Genomic DNA, 17,501 nt, shown 5'->3' with positions numbered 1-17,501 from the left:
TTTATTGCCAGCAGAGACGATCATTACAGTATGAACATTAAATGTTAGCTGAAGCCAGGAACTGCTGCATAAACACTGTAAGCAACAGGAAGCAGCTAGCAAAACTTAACAAAATCTCCCAAAAACACATCTTTTAATTCTTTTATTTATTTGGGTAAGGGACATGAGGCCTCAGGAGGAAGAATGGGAACAGTGAGATTTTGACACTCAGTATGCAAGCACTTAGTAATTCAGTCACACAGTCTGAGAGACCAGTCAGTGACCCCTGGCAACCTTTAATCACTGGGGGGGGGAAGTGGTCACTAACAGATTGCCATGGTCACCTGTACTTACCTGTGTCATAATTTGTGTCAGATTATTTTCCTCCATCCCACTCTAACCCTTATATCCTCTTCTGTCACAACTCTGCGTGTCCTCCTTCAGTACATACATAAACCTCCTCTGCAGTCCTCCTCTTTCTTCCTGCCTAGCAGCTCCTTACTTAGCATCTTTGTCCAGTATATCCACTATCCTTTCTCAGCATGATTTCTAATTTTGTGCCAAACTACATTCACCACCTTGGCTAAAAGATTCAAAGACTTTATTTCAAAATAAATCCCAAATTAACTTTTCCACATAATATTGTTTCCAAAGTTTTTAAAATAGAGTTTTAAAAGGCCAACACCGATGCCACAGTCAAGTACAGAGGTGATATGCACTTTACCTGGTCAAACAGCTGCTTGCCGGTGGTGCTGGGCTGGATGGCAAATTCCAGCTCAGCGTCCATGGTGGTGACGCGAACATTGACCTGCAGAAAAACATGAGAAAAAAAGCATGAGTTCAAATGCTGACCAAGAGACACAGAGGGGTGCTTATAGGTAAAAAAAAATACAAGGTAAATCATACTAAACTGCTGCAGAGCATAGCTGCAATGTGTGTGTGTCAGTGTGAGTTTGGTAAGGGGGGTGTATTTGCAGAGTAAACAGAAGGGGCTCTGCTTTCTCAGAGACAGACCAGCTGATTGAAGGGAACTGTGCTGCAAAACTGGAGGTGTTATTGATTAAAATATGCAGTGACGAGTCCAACTCATGAAAGTAAGATTATATATCATAAGCACAGCTTACACCAGTTTCCCAAGCTAATAATGGCACAATGTATGTTATTCTGGAAGGTTCAACTGAAGTAACTCCATTCACTCAGTCCTATTCAAAACTTCAGAGTCTTTCAGTTCTCTGGTTAATGACTGATCACAGTGACCTGTGCTTACAAAAAGAGGAGGTCCATCTTACTGAAACCTGCTCTACAGGCCCAGAAGTTAATGTCCACTCACAGCCATCCACCCCAGTGATTAACGTGCAGAATCATTTCAAACAATATGACTGCCGTGCTTCGCTGAATAATGAAAACTGACGTCAAGTGTGTCTCATAATGGAGAGAAACAGTATTCTGTATTGTCGGTTTGGTTAGTAATCAGTAAGCAGGATATGCAATTCACACAAAGACCATGCAACAATGCACAAATATTTACAGTGGCTGCTTTGAGGTAACTAACCCACATACTGAACCTCTTTTCTGTGGCTATAATGTCAAACGTCTCTGGTATTTGGGGGGGTTATGAAAAGGCACAGATACTCAGGGTATTGACTGAACTTATTAATGCCCAGTGAAAACGATACAAAGAGGTTAGTGGACACAGAGTGAGGAGAGAGAAAGGCCTCCAGTGACATCTTTCATCTCCAGTCCATTGTGAACTACACTGAGCCTCATTGGTGAACAAACTGAATGACGCCCACTGGAAAAGGGATATCTGGGCCGGAGCAGCGACGAGTCTGGTGACTCAGAGGGCCGCTGATTCCCATGAAGCTTTACGGACTGATCAACTAACTGTTACACGCAAATCCTCCAGACAAGGCAAATCCAATCACAGCAGTGCATGGAAAATGCCCTTCAGGATATTGTAGGAGCACAGCAGTCAAGTCGGTGGATATTCAAAATGCCCCATTTACTGCCCCAGTCTGCTGCTGCTGTCAAGTCAGGTTAGCCAGTCGTCTCACATGACATTAAAACCCAGCAGCAGCAAAGCAAACTCTGCTTTACCAACAAAATAAAAACAATGAAGCACTGAGCTCAACCCTCTAACGGCACATGTGCGTACAATTTGAAAGGTTTTGAGTCATTCACCCAATTAAGCAACCCCTACCCGCTTCAAGTCACAGCTTGGAGGTTGGAGAAGGAGGGGAACCACTGCATTTACTTTACACAGCAAAACAAAGCTCTCCTTTCAGTTGCAGTGCCCCAGTAGCCTCCGATATCACCATCTACATCCCAGAGGAGCCAGATGACCTACCACAAAAACTGCACCAGAATCGCTCAGAAACGGCTCTATTAAGTATTATTTTTCAGGTTTCTTCTGTTTAAATTACTGTTCTCTAGCGCTTACAGTTTGAGGTGTTACAAATACAGTTACAGATGTAACAGTTACAGATGGAGCATCTAGAAGGAAAAAACACACACACCCTAACCAGAAGAGAATGGAATATATGAATATGTGTAGGAGACAAGCCAGTGGAAACCAGTGAGTGAGTGATATCTGATCTCAAGCTAAGTTCTCCAACGGTAACTCACAATAAACTGAGGCCATTCATGGCGGTAAAGAAAACATGACACATATGCTAAAAATACACCAGGCAAGGACCCAGAGTTCCACAAAGAGCAACTTTAGTCAGAGGAAAGTCCAGCAGTTCATATTAACCATTTATACCCCATCCTATTAATACCTGACTTCAAGATTTTAGTAACAGAAGCTCTATTTCCTAAACCCGCTGTAACAGCACAGGTTATGCAAATCACTCCTGGAGGAAGATGCACCGCAGTGGTAGCTATGAAACATTAACAAGCAATCCGAGCTCTATGGCAACACAGATTATTAAGCAGTGAGAGCCAAAACATGGTAACAAGTGCACATGATCAAGAGTGTGCAGATTTTCCCTCATGGTCAGAATTAGATGAGGCGATCAGACCGCGATGTGGTGCACAAAGTACCTGAAATCAACTCATTCCACTCCCTTTCAAGTTTCAGTGCCCTATTGCCTCCTTGCTACCTGGTTATTTCTAGCCAATCACTGAAGACCAACATATCTGCCTGAATCTAAAGATGTTTTATGCTGACACTGAAGTGCATCCATACCAAAATACTAGTTTAGCAAGAGTTAAGAATGAAGTAAAAAAACATTGTGATGTCAGAGAATACAGTTTCATCACTGTGTTAATTCACTCATGGTACTCAATGGACCAAGAAACCACTGTTTCAACTGTTGGGAGTGAAAAGGTCTCTACAAGCAAATGTAGAAGGCATTAAATCTGGAAGTGAAAATAAATGACCAGCCTGGATTAAGGCTCACAAGTGGAATCTCTGCACAGAGCCAGGCTGCCTGTTCCTTCCAGTTTCCAGTCTTTATGTTAAAGCAGTCTCCTAGATCTTCTTTATTAACTCCATCTGCACAAGATGTTGTATGGTTACACTGGGTCTGTGTGTTTTAAGGAACAGGCTGGAGGTAATCTTTAGAAAAAGATAGATTAAATTATCTTTATCTAATCAGGTTAGACACTCATTGCAAGAAAGGTTACTGTAACAGCAATTTGCTTTCACTATTGTTTTTCTTCCTAGAGTGCCATTTCCAAATCTAACATGAAATTGAGACCCTTTAAATTTAGAGGCCTGACTGACTTGGTTATTCTAGTCTCTAAAGTCTATGCGTACATAACCCCTCCCAGCTCTGTATAACCACGTGTTTGATTAACGTTCCTTTGGATGTTTCAGTGGCAAGTTTAAGAAGTTTCTCTAGGTTAAGTTAAAAAATAAAGTGGCCATCACCTCAGTAGTTAAACTGTGAATAGGCTACGGTGCATTCTTCAGTGATGACCATTCAATATTTAACCTCTGCATAATTTGCATGGCTTTACAAGAGTCTGGTACAAAGGGAGTCACCATGGCGATATACCAATAAATGACTGCAGCACAGAAAGGACGGCAAGAGAGAGAGAACAGGCCGGCTCGTTCTGTCAACATTAAACACAAGTAACTGAAGAATGAGACTTCAAGGACTTGTAACCACTTTGGGACTGGTGAATCACGCCTGGAGGGTGTTCCTCGTATGATTGAGTTATCAATTATTTAAAAGGAACAAATAGCAACAATGGGACTGGACATGAGAAGAAAACACCCATCCACACTGATGCCAGCCAGCCACGCCTTGTGTGGATTGTGTCACAGGGCTGTGATCCCGAGGAAATTCTGGGAGCACTGAGGTTTACTTTGGATAATGTGCAATTCAGAGGGGTGAACGGGAGACCTCGCTGCTCGCGCAAATCTGCTATGAAGTCCTGCCCCACAGTGATAAAACACAATGCAGGAATGATTGGTATCACACCCATCATCTGAACTCTAACAGTTGCAGAGTGCCTGTAGGTTTCTCTCTCAGTTTGATTCACATTTAAGACAAATCTGCATTTTTGATCCTTTGCTGCTTGACTGTGACTTCACTTTTACATTTCCTGACTGTTTCACAGCAGATGGATGGTTAGATGATTTTGGTGAGTTTTTGTGGATTATTACACATAAGAGCTGAATCTATGGATCTATGTCTATGGTTTTGGCACAGATTTTTTACACCCATTTATCATGGGGTTGGGACCATTACTAGGAGCTTTTGACACCCCTGAGGCTTGGTTTGTGTCCCTTTCTGGTTTCTCAGGATCATTAGCTAAAATAAAATATACCTTCACATTTGTTCATTAGGGCTTTCCTAAATGTTTTTAGACTTAATTTTGTGTCTTTGAAATAAAAAAATGTGTTAAATTGACACAAAAGGTGGATTTTTATGAAGAAGAGACAAAAACTACCAGCTTTAACTGTCATTTCTCAAACAAAAATGTGTGTCTAGTGGAAGAAAAAGGGATTTTTGAAACTGCACAGACTGATGATTAAGTAAGAAAATCTTCAACTGACTAAGAGATGATGAAATTAAACAGGCTGAATGTAACATAAGGCTCATCTGACTGTCACTGTGGGTTTTGTTTCCCAGCTTTCCCCACCCACAGCATCGAAAGAAGAGATTTACTAAAAAAAAACAGTGTCCTGCTGACATTTACTCATGCCATGTCTGAAAGACTGGGCCAATCATGAGGCCACACACTGAATTAGACTTTAGGATAAACTTTTTAGGAAGAAAAAAAAGGCCTTATGACTTCTTGGTATCATGGAAAAAAATACTCTGACATGATTTTCTAAAGAGGCTGTTTGTGTCAACTGGACTCCGTGCGCTGCTGCTATCTAGACAGCAATGATGTCATTTCCACAGTGACGCTCATGACAACCCTGAGGCGTTTCTAAACAAACCGACAAATGTTTAATGATGCTCATCTGGGCTCCGGTCATTGTCATCCCTATATGAATCTGTTTAACAGCAACCTGTCACCATAATAACACAAATTGCACAACTGCACCTATTTCTGATACTGTTTGCCTTTTTCCCATTGAGATACTTTAAAACTGTGAGTTTGACTTGCATGAGTTACTCATGCAAACAACTTGGCTTAATTTATCTTTCTGACACTTTCTATACGGAGAAAAATATTGACATAGGCTTTAATCTAACACATTTCCATAACAAAGAGGGATAGATACAGGACGAGCCATGTGCCACTGTACAGTATGTAAGAGCTCGGGTGGGGCAAAGTGAGTCAGGAGTAATTGAAGGCTAAAAACCTGTTCACATATACATGGTAACTACATAAAATACAGTTTATATAGACAGCAAGTCACTTTTTTGCCAGTTTTCCACCCAACATCTGCATTCAAAGACTTTCCACCCTTATCCAGTAAAGCATATAGCTATTAAAAATATAGATCTACCCACTTAAACAGCAACCACATTTAAAATTAAACACTGTTCACGCTTATCTTTCAAGTAAAAATTAATGGAGAACAATTATAAAGATGCAAGACATTGAATTTTTCAGTGGCATTCGCCTTTAACATGACTACCGTATTTTTACATGAGCTAATAATCTCATAAAGCTCTACTGTCATAATAATAGTGTCGCTATAACCACATTTCTATGAGATTCGCATAATACAAAAATAATAAAACCATTTATTTATATATTTTTTTCCGAAAAGGATTAGCCAGATTTGAGAGTGTGTTAATCGTTACCTGCTGTGATTCAGTTAATACAATCTACCTGTCACAGAACTAAAGAGTGATATTATACAGAAAAATCAAAGGGGCCGCTTACCGCTTTGGGCATTTTTCTGTCCTTTTCCCGGCTTCGAGCGAGGAACTGTCAAATAAAAAAGGAGAGACTCCGAGCGACTGTGGCTTTCACTGCGCCTTCCTGAAAAGAGAGAAAGAAGAGAAACGAGTTTCGGCCACTTCTGCGCTACTTAAACCCGACTGAGGATAGCTCGACACTCCTGCGGACTACAGTCATCAGGATGAATCACCCTGGAAACCAACAAGCCAACGGCAGCTGTATACAACAACATAGGAAGTGGGCTTTTCAACCTTCAAATTAAGAGCAATTGGTCTTACTGGTCATTACTTTATAGTAATCCCGTGAAACACTGGTTAAAAAAAAAAAAAAAACATTAATCCTTCGATTATTTTTCATATTTATTACAATTATTATAATTAGTATTACCCCTCGTAGTACTATAATAATATGAGAATTATCAATATCCTTCCACAAAGCAAAATAGCAATAGAACTTCTAAACCTAAATATTTTCATTTGGAGTAAAAACCCATGTTTGCCTCTTCAAATGGTTGTATTTATTTAATTTACAGTGATCCATTAATGGGCACTACCATGCTGCGTATCAGTGGATCACTGACGCACTGTCACATACCTGGGGTTAGGTTAAGTGGTGACTCTAAACTGGTCGTGTGAATGTGTATCTGGATGGTTATCCATCTGTGTTAGCCAGCAACAGACTGACTCACATTAACCTATACACCTATACACATTAACAAGGTAAAATGGTGATGTTGGTTGTTTGGCTTATTTTTAATTTCTCTTATAGCCATTTCTTGTCTTTTAACAACGAATACCAAAAATATCGCGCTTGAAAGGCTTTATTTTGAAATGTAACACCGGATATCCTGAAACTTGCTTTACCTTAACACTGAGTCACACAGACACCATGCAGCTTAGCTTTAGTACAGAAACACACCTCAACCACTACCTTTAATAAACGTAATGGTCCCCACCCGTCTGTGTTTTTGGTCTTTTATTTTGAAGACGTCATTATCTCAAAAATCCACACCCCACTTCATATTAATGGAAGCCTTTCATGCTCAATATTTGCCTGCATCGACCCACAAAGTCGATTAAAAAGAAAGAAGAAGAGAACAGAAACAATGCTGTTTTACAGTGCATTTAGCACAAGGAGTGCTCAGCTACAGTGTGACAAAACGGGACAAAGTGACGACAGACAGGGAATATTTCACCGGGACTGTAATGTCTGCTCTGGGTACACACCCACACCGACGGGGAAACGACTCAAGCCCAGTTTATGACACGTTCCACTTTTTCCACTAAAAAGATTTCCTAATAAAAATACACGGTAAAAGAAGACTAAACCGTGGACTCCTAAACCCACGCTGTATTAATGCTCCCCTTTGTGCAGAAGCTTCATCTGCGCCGCCCTCAGCCGCATTCCCATTATAATCCCAAAGACACCTGTTGTGAGATTTGCCTGCTTTGTATAGTGCAGCACAAAAAAAGAGTGCAAAAATAAATAAATAAATAAAACCAAACAAAGTCTTATTTTGCAGCTCTTCCATCTCGCTTTGCTGCCGAGGTCGGTCTGCAGGACGGAGGTGTTGAAATAAGAATAAAGTCTTACCGGAGATGAGACGGTGGTTTACACGGCGGGTCCGCACACTCCCTCTCCCGCTGCTGCTCCAGCCAGGCGCAATATGGCGCTCATACATCCCCGTGTGCCGCCCTTGCAGGCTGCAGGGCAGCAGGGTCACCACTCGGGGCCCCTGGGATCCGTAAGGGAACTCTGAGGGACTTCCCAACAAAACCATTAATAGTTTCATTGCTGTTTGATGAGCATTTTGGCAGAGCTGGGTGTTTTCCCTGCTATAGTGGGGAATCTTGGTGGTTTGTCACAGGGCCCTCAGCTGCAACGTTAAGTGTGATAATAACAATAAATAAATATAAGTATGGTGTGCAATGGCTCTTATTTAAAGTTAGTGTGATGAAATTATGCTATTTAATCTTTTTGTTATTTAATTATTATTTAATTTGCAGGTATATTTTTAAACTGTGCTTCTCTTTCATGACCTTAAAATAACAGCACCTAGTTAGACATGTTAAGGTATTTCTACTTTTAAGATAGTCAGTTATCTTCTATGTAGCCCAAATTTTCAGTGCATTATACGAAAATCGTGTAATAACATTCAATAACCACAACAAACAACATAAACTTTTATTTTTTCGGTAAGTTGTCGTGTTAAGAGCGCTGTCACTTTGGCAACTGTCTTTTTTTTTAAATACTTCCTCAATTTAGTGCGCAAAGACTCAGGTGTCACCTGTCCTGAGCGCGGAGTTGCATCAACGCTGAAACTTTAACACGGGAAATAGCGCGTGTCATCCGCCCTGCGCGTGCTGTACCGAGAGCTGGCGTCAGAGGTGAACCGGCCAATGAGAGGACGGGATTAAAATAGACCGTATATATCGGAGGTTAGACCTACTTCTCACCATAATACGAAACCAAAGAGCGAGGTGACAGTCCCGCCTGCCCCTGCTTCTGCTGTTACCTCGCTTTCTACAACTACAGCTTCACCAGCACCATCATCATCATCACAACCGCTTTTTAAGCAAAGTCTACTGAAAATAGGTGTGTCTCTAACACCTGGAGGGTAGCCTGAAACCCATGAAACAAAGCTGGTACCGACACATTAATCCTCGCTGGTTTTCAAAGCAGGAGAAATTATCAGCTGCTTTAAATACATTTTCTGGGTGCTGGGATAGTGGAGCCGAACAGTCACAGTAATGCAAAGCATTCTTGAATTTGCCTGTTAGTGCACCTGAATAAACTGTTTGCAGTCGGATGCCAGATGCAAATGGATAAATACACAGGGAGGCACTTTGAATGCTCCTCTTGAATATCTGGAGTTCCTTAAAACCTGTTTCACTGCCTGCTCTGCCGATGATAATCTTTTTAAGATTGCTCTTTGAACATTAGATTTTGGCTGATTTTCTTTCATTGGTATGTTGACAGCTCAGTAGCACAGAGGAACTTTCTTCAGATAAGCAATAAATGAACAATTGTACTGCAGAACTGAAAGAAAAAGCTTGCCTTCAAGGGAGAAAAATGAGGAAACCTGAACTTCAGCTTTTTAATAATTTTATTATCTTGAGGTTGTAACATGTTGTTTCTATTTATAGGTCTATAATTGACGACTATTGCATCGAAGTCATAAGTGCAAAAAAGACCCACAGAACTACTAATCATTGGAGCCCAACTGATATATCAAACAGGCATCATCTTTGCTTTTTTGTGCTGCTCCCTTTAGAGGTCTCCACAGAGGCTCATCTGCCTTTATCTCATCCTATTCCTCATATCCTGTCACACCAACCCTCTGCATGTCCTCTTTCACTGCATCCATGAATCTTCTCTGAGGTCTTTCTCTGTTCCTCCTCCACTACTATATGGCCAAAACATCTCAGACCCACTTTTCTACTTTGACTCCAAACCACTCAACATGAGTTGTCTCTTTGATATGCTGATTTCTAATCTTGCCCATTCATGTAACTCCAGATGTAAATCTTAACATCTTCAATTCCAGCTCTGCCACCTCCACCTTGGCCTCCTGTCTAATATCAGTTGATATTAGCTATTTACCGATCTATCATATCAGTCATTTGTGAACAGCCAATGAAAGAAACTTAACTTAACTTAAAAAGTTAAGAAGAGCCACCCTTCAACCAAAGTATGAATGTTGACATGGCATAGTTTGTCCACCTGAGGGCAGTTATTACCTTCCCTGTTGGCAACCTGGGTTTGGAGCCGTAAACAAAACTACCAGTTCATGAAAAAAACGTTTATTTGTGGTAAATACATTCACACACTTGTGTATAAATCTCTCTATGAATCAGATTTTTCTGGCTGTGTCTCTTCCTCGTTGAAGCGCTCGAGTCTCTTCTGGGTTACATCGTAGATCATAGCTGAAACAGACAAAAACATGGAAATGTTTCAGTCACACAGGTGCAACCCCATCCCTGTCCTGTTTGACTTCAGCGACAGCTGTAATGTTTAACACGCACCACTAGATGGTAGTCACACAACACACGCTGGAGAAAAGTTTACAAGAAGTAAATGCAGACCTCTAGAATTTATTTTTTAAACTGCAATTTCCTCCAGGCAATTATTTGTCCAATTATTATAAATGACTAATTTCATCAGTCACCCGAACATTAAAAACTGCATACATGGTCACCAGTCAAATCTAATTTTTAAAGGCTTCAAAAGTTGCTGACCTGGGACTAAAATAAAGTTTTTAAAAAGCCTGTTTTCACCTGCAAGGTGTACTTCCTTCACCCTCAGTGCTGTTACACAATCCTCAAATAGATTTCAATTTGAGTGGCACATCCCATTCTTTTCATTTCTCTGCTTTCTATTTGAGTTGGTTTGAACTTATAAAGCACTTTGAAGTGATAAAAAAAACTAATGCTAAATAAAAGCATAATTATAGAAAATCTACAGCAATGATGAGTGGACTACACAAAATTATAAGATGGAAAAAAAATACTTAAACATAGCAAAGCAAAGGTTTTTTTTAAATATAGCAAATTTAGGTTTGCATACATCAACCCAAAAAATCTCAAAAAAGGGATGTCATCAAAAAAATTAAATAAAATAACCAATGTCTCTTACTGTCAAGAATCTCTCTTGCTGTGTATCTCCTTTCCACCCTGTTGTTCACCTCGTCCATCAGCCATGGGAAGAAATTAGTCTCGATATCTGTAAATCAAAACCACAAATATGATTCATCCGCAAAGTTTGAGTCAATTATCTTTTCATCTATTAATAGACACAGATATAAGGAAATGATGCTTTAGCAACAGAGGGCAGCGACACCCTCGTGTGTCAAGTAAGTGAAAGTTCAAGAGGCCGACCTTTCTCCACAGGGTTGTAAAAGTAGCCGTGGCTTCTCAGTGAGGTAAAGACAGCAGGTAGAAGACCGGCCAAGTACTGCTGGGTGTACGCCCGGGCGGCGATCTTCTCTGCAATCTCCTTTTCTTTCCTCAGCACCTCCCTCTGCTGTGCAATTCTACGCTCCTGAGGGAGGAAGAAACCCAGATTAATCTGTTTAATCTGGCACCAAAAAAACTCACACCCATGATGTCTGAAATCCTGAAATTCTCCACCATACCTAGCAGGTGTAAGCAGTGCACAAACACTATGACCTCTATTATTTCTAAAAATTGTCAGTGAGATCATACTCATGTAGCTTCACTACAGGAGTATGCATAGTGACTCATAAATACGAATTTTAGTACTCAAACACAGTTAATCTGCTTCATTAGCACTGTGACATTACTACCATATCAGACTTGGTTTGATGACACTGTTTCTCTGGCAACAAAAGCCAACAGAAATTATTTGTGCTCCATGTGTGACTTCTTTTTAAAAAAAGATGATGAATCACCACACATATCTACAACAGCTAATCTTGGCAGGAAATACATGTCTAAACTGTTCCCACTTTATTAGGTACACCACGCTAATAAGGGGCAGGACCCACTTTTGCCTTGAGAACTGTTTTGATTCTTCAGTGTATGGATTAAGCAAGGCGATGGAAACACTCCTCAGAGATTTTGGTCCAACTTGACATGGACCCTATTGAAATTTCTATGTTTCACCAAATTTGGACCCTACCATCCAAATGTCACAGCAGAAATCAAGATTGATCAGATCAGGCAATTGTAGCCAGTTTCCTGGTCTTAGCTGACAGGAGTGGCACCTGGTGTGCTTTTCTTCTGCTGCTGTATCCATTCGCTTTAAGATTCATAACGAGTGATTCTTTTGATTGCCTTCATATCACCTCAGAGCAGTCAGGCAGTTCCAACTGTTACTTCTGCCAACAACAATACATTTTCTTCAGCTTATCTAATTCAGGGTTTTAAGGGAGCTGTCCCGTAGTTGTAGCGGGAGCAGACCCTGGACAGGTTGCCAGTGTGTCACAGGGCTAACACAAAGAGACAGACAACCATTCACACTCATTGTCAATTTAGAATCACCAATTAACCTAACCCTACTAAATGCTTGTCTTTGGACTGTGAAGAGGAAGCTGGAGCACTTAAAGAGAACCCAGGCTGATGATGGATTGAGTTGCTGGCCTGTGACTGGCTAATATTTGCATTAATGGGAAGTGCAACGGGGGTACCTATTAAAGTGGCCAGTGAGTGTAATTATAACAGATAACAAAAAAATTAAAACCTGTTTATCATAAGTCCAGTTGCATGTTTAGGGCTCACAGGCTGCAGACAGACATGTTTGGATAAAGAGACAGTTTCTAGAACTTGCATACTTTCTCCTCGTTGTGTCGTCTCTCCATCTCCTGGAGCCGCTGCACCTCTGCCAGCTCATTATTTCGAAGCTCCTCGAAGGCTCTCTGCTGGGCCTTCAGACAGGCAAGCTCCTCCTCCTCCATCACCTCCAGCAGAGACTGTTCGATTGTCTTACCCACCAAGACCTCCAACACTGGCTGCACCTCAATGTCAAAGTCAAACAGCTGCATAGGGCAATTATAAAAAAGTGGTGTTTTACTGTGAATTTTACAATATTTAAAAACTTGTTTTCATTACTATCTTACAAAGCCAAAATAAATTAGCAGCACTTTTCTTTTTCAGTTCCACAAAGTTGGGCAATTCACAGGCTACAGAATTAAAGGCAAAGACCAACACTTGAGTCTTGATGACTGACAAGCTGATAATAAAACAGAGCAACATGGAATAAGAAAGAAAAATCAACTTCAAAATAAATAAACCAGAAAATCTGAGAAATAAAAATGTATTTAAATAGTCTAAGTACTGCAAGAATAATCAAATAAAAAATTACTCAAAAAATGAAAACATAAATTACAAAATATATCAATTTAAAAAAGAAATCAAATACGCCATACAGCATACAAGAAAAACAAAGAAATGTCATATAATAGAAAAAATAATATTAAATGACCTCCAACCAGTGAATAAAATAAAATAATGAAACCCAAATTACAAATTAATATGGTTAAAATGGTTAAAAAGCCAAAGCAATATATAGAATAACTAGAGAATTGTTAAAACACAGAAAGCAAAAATAACCAAAAGAAGTAACGCCTATAAAGCAAGCTCATTTCTGCATGTTTGTCCCCTGCCAACTAAATCTGAAAAAAGGTTTTGCCTCAAAACATGCCTGAATGCATAGTAAATTCTGTACTTTAGTCTGCGAGCCAAAGTGATTGGCAACCTTATAAAGAGAAGTCTTAGTCTGGGTTATTGGCTCCTCCAGAACAATAGAAGGCAACAAACAGGTCTAACCTTTTTTTATTAGAACTATGTTAATGCTATTAAACAAACCTTCCACTGGGACTACTTACCTCTCCCTCTTCTATCTGTGTTTCGACATCTTTGCCAGATTTGGCAGGTATGAAGAGTGGAGTTGCTGGTCTGTCCAGGAAGGGGTCAGTCTGACACTCAATGTCCGTAGTTGCAATAATATTGCTCAGTTCTTCAAGGTAGAGTTCTGAAAATTAAGCAAGCTCATTATAAAAACTCCATGTTTTTGGAGTCAAAAATAATTATTTTACCTGTGCTCAAGTTGTCTAGGGAATTATTTTACCAGTTTGTACATCAGTGTGTTTTCTGCCCTCCAGTGCTTCAGGAGTGTTGGGTCTAAATTGCTCCCTGGCCTGTTTTCGAGCAATGGCTCGTCTCCTGTTGGCCTGTTGTCTTCGTATCTCTGCAGGGTCTGGCTGAGCTGTCTATCAGTGGGGAAAAGAGGGAAAGAACTACAACCTATGCTGTACAAAGAACAGAAAATGAATGTTTTACACTTACAGTTGGTAGGATATGCTTGGCGTACGTATTTCCTCTGACAACACGACGATCATACATAATGTTTCCATAATGACGCTTTGTCCTGCGGGAAGACGACAATTCATTTTAATGCATGCAATAAGTTTCCAACCATTTCCGGCACCTATAAATGTTCACCATCAGCTGCTTTTAATCTATTAGGTCTGCGGGAATTCAAAGGCTGAAAATCTTTTTTTTTCCCGCTTGCATTTTTTTAACCTCAAAGGGAAAATGCTGATCCATGTTGTTCTAGAGTTTGACAGCTGAAGCATGCGACATTTGAGATACAGTTGTGGTCTGAAGTTTGCATCCACTCATCGTGAGTATGAATGTCATGGTAATTTCAGAATTCTAAAGATTTCTTTAAATGAATGTTTAGTATACATCTTTAATCACTTTAAAAAACAAGAACTGGGTGCATAGATTTTTATTTATTTTTGGATTTTGTCTAATCCACATAGAGTCTAAATTATACATACAGGCTGAAATATTTGCACATACCTCCCTTAATAACTGGTTAAATGTCCCTCAGCCAGTTCTTTTCAGAATTGGTAGAATTCATTTAAATCCCTTGATTTCCAGGCACACACGTGGCTTTTAAGTGTAGTCGCCAGATTTTCAGTGGGGTTGAGGTGGGCGCTTTGGAAAGGTCATTCGAGAAGCTCAATGTTAGCCTGCTTCATTAATCCAAAACCAGTTTGATTTGTGTTTAGCATTATTGTCCTGTTGGAACACCCCACTATGACCAAGTTTCAACCATGTGGCTTTTGATTTGAAGTGAAGTTGAAAAATTTGGAGGTAATCCTTCTTCATTATTTTTACTTGTACACTCCACAGAGAGTACAACTGGCAGCAAAACACCCCCAGAGCTTGATGCGACCACCACCATACTAGACAGCTGGTACAGCGTTCACATCCGTGAACATCCTAACCAATTTCTTCTCATCTGAGGGTAACCGTTTTGGTCTGGAAAAGTGGTAACACATCCTAATAGATTTTACTTATGTACAGTTGTCTGAACTGATGATCCGGAAATCTGGATTTGTATAGAAATGGCTCCAATCATTTTTATGCTGGTTAAAAGAAACTACCAGTTGTGCGTAATCATGATTGTTTATTAGGTCTTGGCCTATTAACAATGTAGTACCTTCAGCACCTACATTTAAATCTCAAAAGATTTCATCGAGTACATGTATGATTTGAGCCTGTGTTTATACTTTTGCACCTAATTATTGGCATTAAAGAAGTATGCTGTATAATCATTTCAAAATAGAAAAAAGAACAGTTCAAAGAAATCATTAAAATCCCCAAATTACAGTGCCATTCGTGCCCATGACGAGTGTATTTAAACTTTTGACCACAACTGTAACTGATTTACTCAATTTTTCAAGTAACAGGCTGCTTTAGCTCTCGGATTTTTATTACTTGTAAATGAAATATAAAGTTCAGCTACTTTTTCTTACAGTCAGTAAAGCCGCTGTAGTGGACTTTATTTCCACCGCCAATATGCTATATTTCAGGTACAGTTAACCACTTATAAGCTCGCATTTAAGACACCATGAACAACGGCACCGTACTCTTCAGTCGACGTCTCGCTGTACTTTGAGCGGTTCTCGACAGCTCTGGGGCGGCTGGAGAAGGTGTATGTTCCGCTTGGATCTCTGTAACTGTGTGAAGCAAAAGCCATCTTTCAGAAAACCCCAGACACTCTAGCTAACAGTTAGCTAGTTAATGTCAGTGTTTAGGCCTGACAACAAACGGTAACCTAGATGCTACAAACTGTTGTAGCAACCGTCTCCAGGAAGTGTACCATATAAGGTCGGTTGAGTCACTTCTTTTTTTCTTTCTTTTTTTTGGTTTTCGCTTTCTAATAATACAGAGGTAAATGTAATAAAACCAAAGAGTCGGCTTTTAAAATTAGCCCTCTGACATGAACGACAAATTCTGTTTAGAATTAGACATAAAATAAACTCGAAATGTTTACTTATTCGATGTGCACGTGCATTATTTATTTATTTATTTATTTATTTATTTAAAGGCTCCAAAAAAATCATTTAGATGAAAAAGAAAATGATATAGTCATAGAGGTCAACCCCCAAAAGCTTTTTTTGTATGAAACTGTAGCCATGATGTAACATTTTTTTTCATGTCTTGAAGACATGTGATAGGATGTGTTTGAACTTTAACCTTTTTTGCCAGCTTTAAGATCAGTTTCATGTCACATGGTCATGTGGTCTAATAAGTTGAAAGTGTATGTCTTTTTATATCGTCTGTCACTTGTATAGGTTTCAGCTGAGTATGTGTTGTAAGTGAAGGTCTTGTGAAAGTCACAAGTAAAACATAAAGTCAGCTGTTTGTTAGTGCCAAGTATACAGCTCATAAAAATGAAAAGAAAAATGGGTCAAAGGACTTCATCCTGATACCTAATGGGGAGTCAGGGTGTCGTTGCCTGCTTGTAGACGTTTGTGCATCCTTCTATGGATGTGCCTCCCCAGACCAGCACTGACCCACCACCAAACCTGTCACACTGAAAGATGTTTCTGGCAGCACAACATTCTCCAGGGCAAGTCTGCTCTCATCTGTGAAAAGCACAGACCCGCCATTTCTAGTATTCTATAGCTACTCCCAGTCTGGCACCACGGTGCAGGGCAGTGAGCACAGGGGTCACTACAAGACGTCAGTCCCTCAAGCCACAATCTGTTTCTGATTGTTTCGTCAGAGACATTCAAGCCACCAGTTGCCTGCTAGAGGTCACTTTGTAGCTCTGGCATCGTAGCTCTCTCATCCTGTTCCTCCTTGCACAAAGGAGCAAATACCGGTCCTGATGGGTTAAGGACTTTCTACACCCCTGTACAGCTCTCCTAGAGTAACTGCCTGTCTCCTGGAATCTCTTCCATGCTCTTCAGACTGTGCTGAGAGACACAGCAAGCCTTCTGGCAATGGCACGTATTGATGAGTTGAACTACCTGTGCACCACCTGTAGGGTCCAGATATTGCCTCATGCTGCCAGCAGTGACAATGACCCTAGAAAAATGCAAAACTAGTAAAAAAAATGTCAGAAAAGATGAGAAGGGGGAAAAATACCAGTGACCTCCACCTGTAAAACTGTTCCTGTTTCAGGGATTGTCTCATCGATGCCTCTATTGTTAATTTCATGAACACCGAAGCAGCTGAACCTGATTAAAAAACCCCTCTGCTACTTAACTGACCAGCTCAATATTCAAGAAGTTTAACTGACCTGATATGTGATTAAAAAGTGATGCATTATTTTTTTTAGCTGTGTATATAAGTAACTGTACATCTTCAGTACTTTGTCAAACTGCTTTTATTCCTATGATGATTGTACTTTGTCCCAAAACTGAGCTAAATTAAATCATGCCTGAA

The 17,501-nt window shown here is 40.0% G+C and overlaps 2 protein-coding genes across 2 annotated transcripts in view; both read right to left on the bottom strand.

Annotated features, from left to right (window-relative positions):
- Positions 1-7,963, bottom strand: part of ezrb (ezrin b) — a 31,758-nt gene extending 23,795 nt beyond the window's left edge. The window contains exons 1-3 of the mRNA XM_063495023.1: positions 7,888-7,963; positions 6,277-6,375; positions 704-787 (exon numbers count right to left, since the gene is read on the bottom strand). Coding sequence (XP_063351093.1) covers positions 704-787; positions 6,277-6,288 — 96 coding nt within the window. The 5' untranslated portion in view covers positions 6,289-6,375; positions 7,888-7,963. The remainder of the gene's footprint in view (positions 1-703; positions 788-6,276; positions 6,376-7,887) is intronic.
- Positions 7,964-10,014: 2,051 nt separating this feature from the next.
- On the bottom strand, positions 10,015-15,804 carry rsph3 (radial spoke head 3). The gene is made up of 8 exons (XM_063496116.1): positions 15,695-15,804; positions 14,100-14,181; positions 13,882-14,023; positions 13,640-13,785; positions 12,587-12,790; positions 11,172-11,334; positions 10,930-11,016; positions 10,015-10,220 (listed from the first exon to the last, which is right to left on the bottom strand). Exons 1-8 carry the CDS (start codon positions 15,802-15,804, stop codon positions 10,141-10,143), a joined length of 1,014 nt encoding a protein of 337 aa, XP_063352186.1. The 3' UTR covers positions 10,015-10,140.
- Positions 15,805-17,501: the final 1,697 nt, after the last annotated feature.

This window comes from Pelmatolapia mariae, linkage group LG15 (genome assembly GCF_036321145.2).
Source record: "Pelmatolapia mariae isolate MD_Pm_ZW linkage group LG15, Pm_UMD_F_2, whole genome shotgun sequence".
Classification (NCBI taxonomy): domain Eukaryota; kingdom Metazoa; phylum Chordata; class Actinopteri; order Cichliformes; family Cichlidae; genus Pelmatolapia; species Pelmatolapia mariae.
This window is presented reverse-complemented; position numbering and strand designations above follow the sequence as displayed.

Excerpts from the sequence above, each read along its gene's own strand:
- rsph3 (XM_063496116.1), bottom strand. The coding sequence starts at position 15,804 with ATGGCTTTTGCTTCACACAGTTACAGAGATCCAAGCGGAACATACACC. Across the intron at positions 14,024-14,099 it reads CCAAGCATATCCTACCAACT|ACAGCTCAGCCAGACCCTGC; the intron begins GTAAGTGTAAAA and ends CCCCACTGATAG. Across the intron at positions 13,786-13,881 it reads ACACACTGATGTACAAACTG|AACTCTACCTTGAAGAACTG; the intron begins GTAAAATAATTC and ends CTTAATTTTCAG.